This window comes from Alligator sinensis, unplaced genomic scaffold (assembly GCF_000455745.1).
Source record: "Alligator sinensis unplaced genomic scaffold, ASM45574v1 scaffold372_1, whole genome shotgun sequence".
Taxonomy (NCBI): domain Eukaryota; kingdom Metazoa; phylum Chordata; order Crocodylia; family Alligatoridae; genus Alligator; species Alligator sinensis.
The window spans coordinates 491,862-504,916 of record NW_005842387.1 but is presented as its reverse complement, the minus strand read 5'-3'; the positions used below and the strand labels follow the sequence as shown (position 1 = coordinate 504,916).

General features: G+C 36.1%; 1 protein-coding gene across 1 annotated transcript in view; it reads left to right on the top strand.

Annotated features, from left to right (window-relative positions):
• The window catches only part of ADAM23 (ADAM metallopeptidase domain 23), a gene marked incomplete at its 5' end in the record, with an annotated part of 186,474 nt that overhangs the window by 158,676 nt on the left and 14,743 nt on the right, over positions 1-13,055 (top strand). Inside the window, 3 exons of the mRNA XM_025211029.1 lie at positions 1,493-1,604; positions 5,066-5,104; positions 8,252-8,342. Coding sequence (XP_025066814.1) covers positions 1,493-1,604; positions 5,066-5,104; positions 8,252-8,342 — 242 coding nt within the window. The remainder of the gene's footprint in view (positions 1-1,492; positions 1,605-5,065; positions 5,105-8,251; positions 8,343-13,055) is intronic.

The window sequence follows — 13,055 nt, the reverse complement described above, 5'->3', positions numbered from 1 at the left end:
ACATGGAAAATTATACCAAGTTATAACCAATTTATATATTTTCCATGGCTACAATCTAATTACTGGGAGAGAGTGTCTTAAGGTCAGAGTTGTCTTGTATTTGGGTAAATAAGGTGTATTGTATCTGCTTTTCACACCATATCTTGGATCACTCACTTCTTCCAGGAATCTGTTCTATATTTTATGCTTAATGTCCTTTGAACATGGATATTTACAGCCATGATTCTTTGCTATTTCATTCTGTTTTAGTTTATGGGACTCTTAGGATTCATATATTTATTATACATGTAATGTAAATTCTTCAAATCCAGATTTTCAGAAGGAGTCCAACTAAGTGCAGGTTTAGAGAGATTAACTGCTTGCTTTTTCTGCTGAAGGATGAGCAAACATCCTCCTACTCTCATCCTGGAAAAACTGAGAAAATATTAGTTGAAACTGAATTTTCCACCCTCTACCATGAGGGAGCAACCTGAAAATTAATAAGGGTTAGATTAGGGTCACCCAACTTCTGGACAGTGGGGAGCCATACACATCGCAAGTCACATGTGGTGCAGACCACAGATCTTTGACATTCCTCCTGCCACACAGGCAGCCCAGGTGCCATATGCACAGCCTTAGGTCTCTTGTCTTTTCCCTCCTGTGTGCAAGCAGCCTAGGGAAGCCCAACACTCCCCAGTTGTGTATACAGCATGGGCAGCTCACCTCAGCTCCCCTGTGCTGCTTGTGCTGCCTAAGTCTCCCCTCCTCATGTGCAGCCCAGGCAGCTAGGCTCTCACCCACCATGCACACAGCCTGGGCAGCCAGACCACACACCTGGCACACACAAAGCACAACCAGCCCAGACTAATTCACTCTTGAGTACAAGCAGCTTCTCTTGCAGTGCGCACCACCCAAATTTCCCCATTACATATGCAATATCCTCCTGTCACCTGGTCCTACCCCTCTCCCAGAAAGCAGGAGGAAGGAGGGGGTACCTGGTCACCTTAGCCACCTAAGCCATAGGAGTGGTGAGGGCAGCAGCTGGACAGGAGCCTGGGAACCTCATGTTCACCCCCTAAGAGCTGCATGTGGCCCACAGGTGGCCAATTAGAGGGCCCTAGGTTAGATTTTGGCTTTGTTTCAAGTTTTGTTTATGGGGAAGCATGCACCACATTTCTTCTTGCCATCAAGACCCAAGATCAAAATAACCCATGCAAAGGCATAACAGAGGAATCCAATTTCTGATGTCCCTGTACAAGTGAGTTGTCCAAGAAAAATTTCTTTGGAAACTTTCCACATTGTTTGTCATCATTTGTGAGTGTATTCAGTAGGGAGTCTAAAAATAAAACCTATAAAACCAGTTGTTCTTGTTAGTGATTTCTTTTACTCTGAATGATAATTACTCTTATTATACCATGTTTTGTAAATCTTACCTTGTGACTTAAACAGTATCTTAAACTGCATAACCATAAGAAAAATGTATCTCAAAATTAATCATTTTTTCATCTTCCAGGTGTGCAGTAATGAAGCCACTTGCATTTGTCATTTCACCTGGGCAGGGACAGACTGCAGTATTGATGATCCTGTTCGAGATAATGGCAGCAAGAAGGATGATGGACCCAAGGGTTTGTGTGATTTCAGTTCACTATTTTGCACATGTTTAGAGTATCCATCCTTACTAGCATGAGCAGAATGTTGGCAAGGTGAGGTATGACACTATCTCTTTCAGAGTCAAATAGGAAAACTTTGTCTCCCATGAAAGGTATATGCATGTTGATTTTGAAGATTAGGAATATAGCTTAACTCTTCTAATCTCAAAGCCCATTTTTGTAGAGAGACCAATATAGAAATCCCTGCATATCCTGATTTTCTTCTTATTTTCTGTCCTTTTAATAAAACACAATCTTCATGAACTAAAAACTACATTTACTAGGTTTTGAGTAATTATTCCTATATTGTAAATTCATTATTTAATCTTTTTAGTGAAGATTTTTCCAGTTGCTGGTTTCTTTTGACTTTCTGTTCTTGAGAGCTGTGATACAGAAAAGGGAGAAATGGAATTTCCTTTGTACAAAAGTCTCATTTACAGTTATCTCAACTGTGGAGTGGGGGGGTCAGGTCCTTATCAATCTGGAAGAATGTTTACAAAGATTGGTTTGTATGCTTCAGCTTTCAGATGGAAGGAATATAAACAAAGACAAATATTAAGAACTTTATTATTAGTAATCTTCCTCCTCCACTTAAAAATCTCCTAGACGTCTTATTGACTATATAAGTAGAAAGACTGTGAAGAGCTATTAGGGAAATTTTTTGAGAAATATTTTTACGTGGAATGGCATGTACATGAAATTGTGACTTCCAGCCTCCTCCAGAAACCACTTTACATGGTACATGTGGGTTTGGATGCTGGTATTCAAGGTTTATCAATTTTCTGGGTCACCAAGACACACTGTCCAATGGCAGCCTGGTTATCCAAACCTGTACATGACTGAGGGCCTACATACGTAACATATTTACAGCAGTGTAACCTGCCTTTACACTGGTATAAACAAGGAGTGGACACATATTATTAGTTTGGTGTAACTTATTAGAATCTGCTGTAGAGCTACTCCAGGAAATATCAGGGATAAAACAAACTGGTATAACTAACACCAGTAGATGTGTTCTGCATCTGCTTCTATCCTTGAGTGGCCATTTGCTCAATTTGAACAGGCTATTATTGGCTCCTCCTCCTAAATCTGCAAAATTCCCAAGAAGTCAGGGAAGGACAAGACCTTTAGCCTGGAGATTTTGTGCCTCCATGTTAGCACTTTGTTCCTAGCATACTCTTCAGCCCCCAACCCTCAATTCCTAGCAAAGTCATTCTAGTAGAGCTGCATTATCAAGAGCTCTAAGTACAGCTTTCCCATAGAGCCTCCCAAACTGGGCATCTATCATGAAGGAAGCTCTATGAAAGATACTGCATTTTTCTCAAGGAATCTTCAGAGATGCATCATCCTGACTGCACCAGTATCCAACATAGGGCTTCCTTGTTTCTACAGGAGCTAACACAATTCCTAGCCCTTTCTCCTCTCATAGATCCTTACTAATTCTAGAAAAACATCTATAGTCTTAGTTGAAGGGGCACAGTACTATGGAGTTGTATGTCTCCCTTTCTGTGTGGCTGGGGTAGATCATTTAAGAGCACTTGCATACTTGTCTTCTTGAGGGTTCTTTAAATAAAAAAGATTTGTTTGTTTAATTTATAAACAAAAACAAAATAGACAAGCAGAAAAGTTAATCTCTTTATCTAAATTAAATTCCTATAGTTTAAACTTCATTCTGTGCTTGCAGAACTGAAACAATTTTGAAAATGAATGTAAAAAATCTGACATATTCTAAGAGAGTGTCTTGGTTTAATAGGTGTACCCCCCACCCCATATTTACTTATTAATATGATTTTTACCAGCAGATACAGACATATAGATTATTGTGACATAATATAGTGCCTCTTGACAAAGAAAGTTTAAATATTTACTGTTTAAATATTTACTGTTTGTTTTAATTTATTTTCTTATGAGAATGAGCCGTATGAAGAATTGACCATTCCTCTTTTTTAATTTGTGGTAATGTTAATTTATTGGAATTGAATTTCCAAGAGATTCATAATAAGGAATTGAACACTGACTGCTTTCAGTTACTTTTTTGGTGTGCTAATAGAGAAATTCTTTTTGGAAAACGACATCAGGAAGCATACAAAAATAAATCATTTTCTGAAATGATATAAAATACTTGAGTACTTTCCATTAAGATTGTTTTGTTTCTTTTTATTACTGACATTTCCTATTTCACATGTTACCATATAGTGAACAGGCATGAGCTAAAATGCTTTCTATACTTCATAGCACAGAATTTGAGTTGCATTACATTGCAAAAACAGAAAACTCAATTTCCTCAAGATTAAGATAACACAGATTCAATTGTGAGAACAGTTTAGCTAGATTAACTCCAGTGTCACAAAATGTCATTTAGTATGACCATAGTTGTAAAGCGCATACTAGGATTATTGTACTGACTCACAAAATCAATGCACTGACAAATACATGAAATACAAGCTTTTACAGATTGAATAGACACCAGTAGAATCCATGTCAAACCTTCAATTTTTACTATTTTTGGTTGCACATACCACGCTTTTATACATGTCAGTGTTCAAGAGGTTAAATCTCAAAGTGGGATGTGGTTATCTCTTCTTCCTCTAATGCAGCTACCTCCAGAATGTAAAGAATACTGGAAAAACAGCTTCTAAGTATCACATACAGGATATGTGTTAACATTCTACAGTGTTAGAAATTACTATAATTATTTTTTAGATCGTCGTTGTAATTTGCATTTACTCCAACTCTTAGATTTGTTGCTTGCTTTGAATTCTGACATTTCATATATGTGGGGGGATTGGGATTTCTAATCTTAACTCTAATGCCTGTGCAAGAAAGCTTGCCATGGCTTAAAAATTCTTCTACACCTACAGAACCCTAAAAACCATTTTAACAGTTCATTCCCACCCACTTGGTGTATACTATTCATGGACAAAACGTCTATCTGCTTGTGGGTATATAATTATGATAATATTGAGGGATGTATATGCATAATATTTTGTCTGTTAAAGTGAGAATATTGCCATTTGAATAGTTGCAGTTACAGATAAGAGGAATATATATAGTTGAACTTGAAATGTCACGCTGGTTACACTTCTAGGAACTTTGTCAAATTAAGAAATTGCACAATGGTCACTTTCTTTGAGGAGCTTAATGTTTTGGAGAATAGGTTAAATTCTTATTTTACTTGCCTACCATTGTATCCACTGCTGAAACCTAATCTTAAATAGCATGAGAGAAGTTAATTACTTAGGGGTGGCTAACAATAGTTTATCAGAGATGTGAAAATTCATATAATTGATTAACAGTTTTCACACCATAAATCCCTGCATTTTTCTTATTATGATTGGTACTATGTATAGCTAACATATATTGCTTGCTTTGTTTATTCTGTTATGATAATTGATGATTGATTGCTGCTCCTGTTGCCCTTTTGTTTTTCTTTTCAGACCTTTCCATCATACATCAGTTGCTTTTGCCTCTTTACTGTATTTCAGAAAATTAGTAAAATTTGCCTCTACTGTATTTCAGAAAATTAGTGGTTTTTATTTATTTTTAAATTAATTCATAGGAAGTTATGAGCTAGTCTAAACTCAGAAACCTACTGTATCCTACACAAACTGAGTCTAAAGCATTGCAGGACAACAATAATATTTGGAAGTGAAAGAAATTCTCCTATTATTATTCTTATTATTTGGCTGCTGAAACTTGGAGCTGCTTGCAGTATTGGCTTTGAACTTGAAGTCAGTGGAGCTCCATGAACATAAAGGAATCTTTCTGTGCACTTTTAGTATCAGGCTTTGGCCCTGGCTTGATGTAAATGTGTATTATATTTGATGCTTGTGTCTGTAAAATAGACAAAGGTTAAGGATTTTTTAAACAAAACTTTTTTTCAAATGGAGCCTGAAGATGTGGACAGGCATAAGAGCTATACTAGCATTGAATGCTACAGGTATAGGCTGTTACAGTGTAACTACTGAGATTAGGTTTATTTCCCCATGTAACATTAGGAGAGTAGGAGTCCTTGTCTTGGATTCAAGTACCAGAGCCAGGGTTGGAGCTGCTGCTGTCTTAGTTTTGGGTAAATACAGTACTGTGTCTGCACACTCCCATAACAGGTTTAAAGTCACAGTGATTTAGCTCACTTAAACTGCTATAAGAGCGTGCAAGCATTATAATTACATTGTAACAATAGATGCAAGACAACTCTTCCTCTCCTCCTAAAGCAGGTGAAAATTGCCTCCGTCCACAGTCTGTATCACTTGTAAAACATCTTCATCATTGAAACTAGAAAAATAAATACACATTAAATTCAGAGATATTTATGCTTTTCTGATGTGAGATATAGCCAGTTATGGTCTTTTACTATCATCCAACTAATTCAACATATTTTAAATCTTAGCATATAGGAAGAATACTGGTATTTTTTATTGGAGGAGAATTTCCTTCTGTCTGAAAAATAAATATGTAATAAGAAATAACATCAGCAAATAGAAAATACTGAAAGCCAAAGTCCTTGCCTAAAAAGGATATTTTGTGAATGTTTTCTCCAAAAGCTGCCATGTTATATAATTTAAAATACAGAAAATAAAAGAAATGAGTTAGAAATAAATTATTAGTTCAGTAATACAAATACTCATATCCATGTATAGTAGATTGGGCTGAAAAATGTTTTCCCACAGTGAAACATTAAAAAAAATAGTTTCCACATGAACTTGATTTAAAAGCCTCATTTCAGTTTAGTTTTAAGAAAACACTATTTTTAAAATCTGCACCTTCTCCCTCCCCTTCAATTTTCTCCTCTTTGTCACTGCATGTAAACAAAGGAATTGACATCCACGGGATCCCTACCTCACAGAGAGGCAAGATTAACGCGTTGAAGATTGAAAGGTGCTCTGATACTAAAGCAATAAGGCCAATAGTCAGTGAGAAGAGGAGAGAACTTTGACTAGCTTTGGATCACCATAAAGGAGTAGGAGCTCTCTAATAGAGTTTATTAAAGGCTTCTTACTGTGCAAAAGAGAAAGCAGGTCCAGCAAACTCCCCTTATATCTTATGTGTCTTACAGCTACCCAAAAGAATCCTTATTAAACTTTTTATAGCAGATCCATTGTGCCTCAGTTGTGTAAATGTTCTTTGGAGTAAAATTTGGCAATCAAGTTCTTAGGCTTGGAGCTAATGTTCATTACACAAACATATTCTGAGCAGTATGTTTTTATGTTCTAAAAGCCAAAAAAAAGAAGTTAGCTTGTTTTAAAAGGATATTTTCATGAATAACTTAAAAACATCTCTTTCTGTCAAAAATGTATCCAGGTAAACCTTTAGTTAATAGCAAACAAGACTGCTTACAGCTTAAGATGGTGTTCAGCATGAGAAATTGCTAAAGAGTCAGACAAGTGTGTTCAACCAATGTATTTTAAATTAATTAGGTTTTTAGTTTGGCTATCAATACTATTCTCATCAACAGGGAACATTATATCCATTTCAGAATTTTCTCTTACACATAGCCCTTTACTTTTTGCCTAAAAAGATGACAGTAGTTTGAACCTAATTATGCTAAAATACTACATAACACTACATTTAAATTGCTATGGAAAAACTTAATGTTGTGTAAGTCCTCTATAGGCACAATTTCCCACTGCCTTGTTCTCTGGGAAATAATCATTTATACTTGTGTAATATAGTTGTAAAGCAGTGCCATCTTGATTTAGTAATGTTTTACACTCAATTTGATGTCACTTTGCACAAGGTTTAAATGAGTACACAAAGGTCAAGGTATTGGAGAATCAGGTCTTTTCTGTCCACATTGCTGAAATTGATATATAGTGAAAATAAATGACACCTTATTTAGAGCCCCTAATAGTGTTTAAAAGCAATGAACCAGAATCACAGGAGATGAACTTTTCTTAGAGGGATGATTAGCAATTATTTGCTCAATTTAGGTGACTGGCAAAAGTCCCACTGACTTCAAAGGAAGCCTGAGCAGGCCCATACTACATAATTCCGAATTCTGTGGTATATTTCTCTTTCAGAACCCAAAAGTTGGTTCTTGTCACACTGGTGTCTGGAACATGTTTTCTCTATATCCTGTTTTCTTAACTGCATTTTACTTATGTAGGGTGCAGTGGTTCATTGTTCACAAGTGTTTGGAATCACCTCAGTGTTTCTAAACAACTTTATAAAATGTAATATTTTAATCATGATTATTTTGATTCACTTAGTTTAATAACCTGGATACAGTATGTTTCTGGTGGTGGAAGAAAGTTCTCTTGCTGGTTGTTTGTTCATGTTTTATCTTTTATATTTTAATCAACTGTAGGTTGAAAATATTATATTTTAAACAAAGATATGCTATAATCTCAGGTTAAGATCCATTATTAAGTTTAAAGTTTACACTAAAAATTCGTATTAAAATGTTTGTTAGCTTTCTAGTCAAGCCAGAATAGTTTAAATTATTTCCATATTTTTTTAAAGCTACAATATTTGTGCATAGAAAGGTTTATTAGGTTTGAACTGTGTGACAAAAATGGATTACAAAGTAAAATATCCCTTTGAGGAGCTATTTTATTTTTGTTTCAAACATATACTGTATGTGATCATTTCCTTAAAAAATCTTCCCTTTTCCCTCCACACAGTGAGCATGGCCACTAACAGGCTAATAGGTGCAGTGGCAGGGACCATTCTGGCTCTGGGGGTGATTTTTGGAGGCACAGGGTGGGGAATAGAGTAAGCATTCTTCTTAGTTTGAGTTTTATGTTTGGTGCCTAGTGTGTGAGGTAACTGTACGCACCTGAGCCCTCTGTGTACTATCCCATTAGCTTTGTGTCATGTGGTGACCGTATTCGTTATGTGATTTGAACGTGTCCGTGTCATGTGATTTGCTCATGCGGTGTTGAACCCTCTCCTGTCTGGGACAATGTGGGGCATAAAACAATAACTTTGTGAATTTTTACATCATCACAATTAATACAATTAAATGTCTAAATGTCTCCATTGCTCCAAATTATTACAAAAATAAAAGGAAAATAGTAATTTAAAGATGATGACAATCTGTTTTGCAAAACGTAATGTAATAGAGCAACAAGGACCATTTGATATAATTTATGTATTGGTTATTCCAATCAATGGGGCTTTCATTTTAACAATGGGTCATAAAATCCAAGAAAGAGAATAAAACTTGATTGTATATGTAGGCAGCTTTCCAGCAAAGCTTCTTAATGTTCTGTTGCTAGGGTTTTCACTTACCCCGGGGAGCAGAGTATGACATATATTTTTAAATCATTGGAAAACTGAAATCTGAAGTGTAGGCACACTATATAGTTCCCAGTTTTAGCCACGCTTGGATTCACACTACATATATATGTATATAATGGTGATAATTCTGGCATCAGCTCCTTAATTCTAAGTACTTAGATTACACTGCAAACCATGGAATGAACTGCCGTTATTCTGCTTGTTTGACTTTTTCATCTTCATTCTGTCCACTAATTTAACTCCATAGAGTTCTAAAATTTCAGTCCCATGATAGTGGTTTCTCTGTGGAAAAAATAGCATGTGATCTCATAACTGAGACTATCATCAAGCATATGTACAAGGGAGCCTAATTAAGGTTGCACAAGGAACCGTAGTTCTGGTAACTCTTAACTTTTGAGTGCTTGACTCTCCAACATTAACATTTTTAATGTAGTTTTTAGCTATTGTGTTACTATTTTTTTTCCTAAAGCATACTGTATCATGTGAATTAGTTGGTTTCTTAGCAGTGGAAAACTTTTGTATTCACAATGGAGCCCACTATCACTTGAGTCAGTACAGTAACTGATAGCAATAGAAGGCTGTTATCTTCAATCCACCCAACCACTAAAGATGGTTTCCAATTTTGCCAGTTTGAGTTCACAGCTATTCACTAACAGAAGAAGACTGCAGGGACTCCAGGAGTCTGTTCCAGATGCAGAAGGAGTGTGTGCTCTAGTAGACACAGACCATTCTGCCCGTTCTTAGACCCCAGTACCTAGTCTACACTGGGCACATCTACACGAGACACTATAGCAACAAGCTATTGTGCCATAGCATCCCAGGCATGAACCATGACAGTGACGCTCATGCGCAGTAGTAACAAGCTACTGTGCAGTAGCTCATTGCTACTGCACAGTAGTGTCAAAAAATAACCATGTGGTGCCAGGACTACACAGTAATGCCCATTACTGCGCAGTCATTTAATACTTGGTTAACCAAGTACTAAATGATGTGAAGTAACAACTGTACAGTTGGCTGCTCGTGTAAACGCAACAACTGTACCATGATTCCTGTCCCATTTCTGCTCTGTTCCTATCCAACTTTCCCATTCCCTCTGCGCCTAGTCCTTCCCCTGCTAAACCTTGCTTTCCGTCTCCTTTCTCCTGTGCTACACAATCCATCACCACACATCTTGGCTTCTGCCGCCTTTTCCTCTTGGCTTTTATCAAACCCTTTTAGTTCCAGTCCTGTCCTGCTCTTATCCACCCTTCTTTCCCTTGCTCTCTATCCTTCCCCATTTCTCCCAATCCTGTGACTATTACAAGCCTCTCAGTTGGGGCACGCTCAATATACACAGAATTGTCTCTTGAACTTGTTCAGATTTGAATGAATTTTCATAGGGATGGCAAAAGGCACAAATCTAATACCAAGGTGATAGCCCTCCAAGATTTGGCGTCTCCCTCCAAAGTTACTACAGTTTCTCAATTAAATAATTGCAAAATTTTTAATCATGGGCACAACAATTTCCTTTTTTTCTAATCTTATTTTTGGAAATGGCTGAACCACTTGAGCTGAAGATTCTCCTAAAATGTCAGCCTGAAACAGATATGTGACATTGAAAATTTCAGACTGAATATTTAAGTTTGGTAAAATAAAAACAGGGTTGTATAATAGAAAGGGTTATGCAGTTTTAATTTGGGCCTTGCTGTTAAGGTTGCCTTAGATAAACTGATTTCATAATTATTTTTTTATATATATTTTCAAAATGGAACTTATTATTTGGAGATCTGTCTGTCTACTTGGGTAAATAACAGATTAATATTTATCTTTATTAACACAGGTGTCACAACATGTGTCTCTGTGCACTGAAGACTGAAATGCAGTCTTGGCCCTGCTGAAGTCAGTAGTTAAACTCCTTTGGCTTTAGCACGGTTCAGATTTCATTCTGAATGTAAACCCATAGACATTTCCAGTTTCTGTACTGATACATTTTGCAAAAAGAGGAATTTCTCATCATGAATAGGAATTGTCACTCCCAGTCCATTGATCGGTAGCATTTATCTTGTTTTCAGGGAAATGGGTAGTTTTATCCAACCATTTTTAAGGACACCCTCTAGCTGTCTAATGTGTTATTATACCATTTTCAAGCTGCTGTTACAGGTGCTTGTTTTATAAGTTATTTTCTGGTCAAGAAGAAGTAATGTCACTTCTCTAGTTATAGTAATACTTACAATCAGGGCAGAACCCAGAAAGGGGTTTTATCAGGAATGTACTGGTATTCACAACAGTTGCAGTAACTTTAAGGTTTTTTCCATGTTATCTAAACCTAATTTTTTCATATAATTTTGTAATTGTATTTAAATCCGAACTGAATGTTTCTTAGAGGAGACATTTTTATAGTAACAATATTGTCACTGGAAAATATACGTGAAATAAGTTTTATTAAACACATAGTAATCTCATGGAAAATACATTTTCTGTACTACTAGACATCTTACAGGCATCCAAAAATGGCCATTTCTGAACTTCCTTTTCTAAATTACTATCAGTTAAATATACTAGCTGCAATATTTCTGTAGAACAATGACGTATGGTTAGGGAGAAAAATCAGTTGTATGGATTTTTCAAAGCCTCCAAAACTCTGTGTGAACACAAATTATTTACTATGTTTTTAAAACTTATAAAAATAGTATGCCTTCTTTCGTTTTTCCATTGCTGGGGAAAAATGACATGAATCATGCTTCCGAGTCAGGTAGATGTAGTAGATAAAATCATAAGGCTGCTAGTTCTTAAGGAAAAAGTTACATCTGGAAACAGAATGCCCATATGGCAGCATTGTCCTCCTACATGATCAGTGTTGTTGACTCATAGCCAAGTCTCACTGTGAAGGTAAGTCCAGTAAGATATGTTTTTCTAATAGTAGAAAATTTACCATGTATTGTTGTTTATATTTGTGTACAGCTCATACATGTTAAGATTGCTACATTATTTTTAAAGTTCAGTTTCTAATTAATATTCCTAAATACTTTGTATTGTATTGGCAGGAAATATTATAAAATGGGATTATCTAAATTCATTTTAGATTGCTTTGAAATTATTTATTCAGGGCATGTTTTGCTGTGCTTACCTGTGGTGAGTAAATATCTTGCTTCATTGAAGTAAAGTGGACTGTTCTGAGTCCAAGACACTACTCAGTGTAAGTGGCGCAAAATCTTGGCCATTATTTTTAAGGTTGACAGGAATTTTTTTTTGTTATAAGCTCTATATAGTATCTCAGAATGATAAGTCATTAATGATCTACAGCAGGGTATGTATACTGTATAATCCCTAAAATGTGCGCTGACATGAATTAGTAACTCATATGCTATATATAGAACAATTCATTCTTTGTACTGTATGTTGCAAATAAAAGTCGAAAGCTTGGTTTTATTCAGTCTGACCAGATGTCTAAAATCAACCCCACAAAAAACATGTAACGTATGTAATGTACTGTACAAATACAGGTCACTGGAATCATTTTTCAGATCTAGGATGTACTTTCACACTGATGTTTCTGGAGCTAGGGAGAAGGTATCTGTGATGCTGAAGTAGTCCCTTAATTCTTTCAGCTATGTTAGTTGCCTGTACTCCTTTCCTTCTCCCGTATTTTAGATAATCCTTTTTTCTACCTTGCGTATCGCTCTGACAGTATTCCAAACACCTTCAAACACCAGAAAGAGAGATATTTTATTTAAAATAACCAAATCAGCATTACAGTAGCTGAATACTTTCTTGGAACACGCTATTAAAAGTAATTTTAGAAAGGCTCTTCATGGGCATTCAAATGTTTCTGCACGATTATAGGATACGTGATGTGAAAAAAACATTGTTGTGTTAGATTCCATCTTCCCTTGGACTTAGCTTTACATCAGTGTGTGTCCGGTAATGGAGAACTTCATGGTGAGCAATTAATTTGGTCGCACACGTCAAACCTATTTTGTATTTTCCTTCCCTCCCGCTCCCCATGCAAATAGAGCACTTAAATAAGATATTCTTAATTGATCTTCAAGTGTTGTCTTGCCCTTTTCAGAAAATTACACAAATGTATTTTGTCACCTCTTTCTTGTCTTTTTTCCTGCCCCACTTTGTTGTTCAGTGGCTGCTTGAGGATGATGAAGAGATGCTTTGATGTTTGGAATGCTTCAGTGGGAATGCAGCCTTTATTTC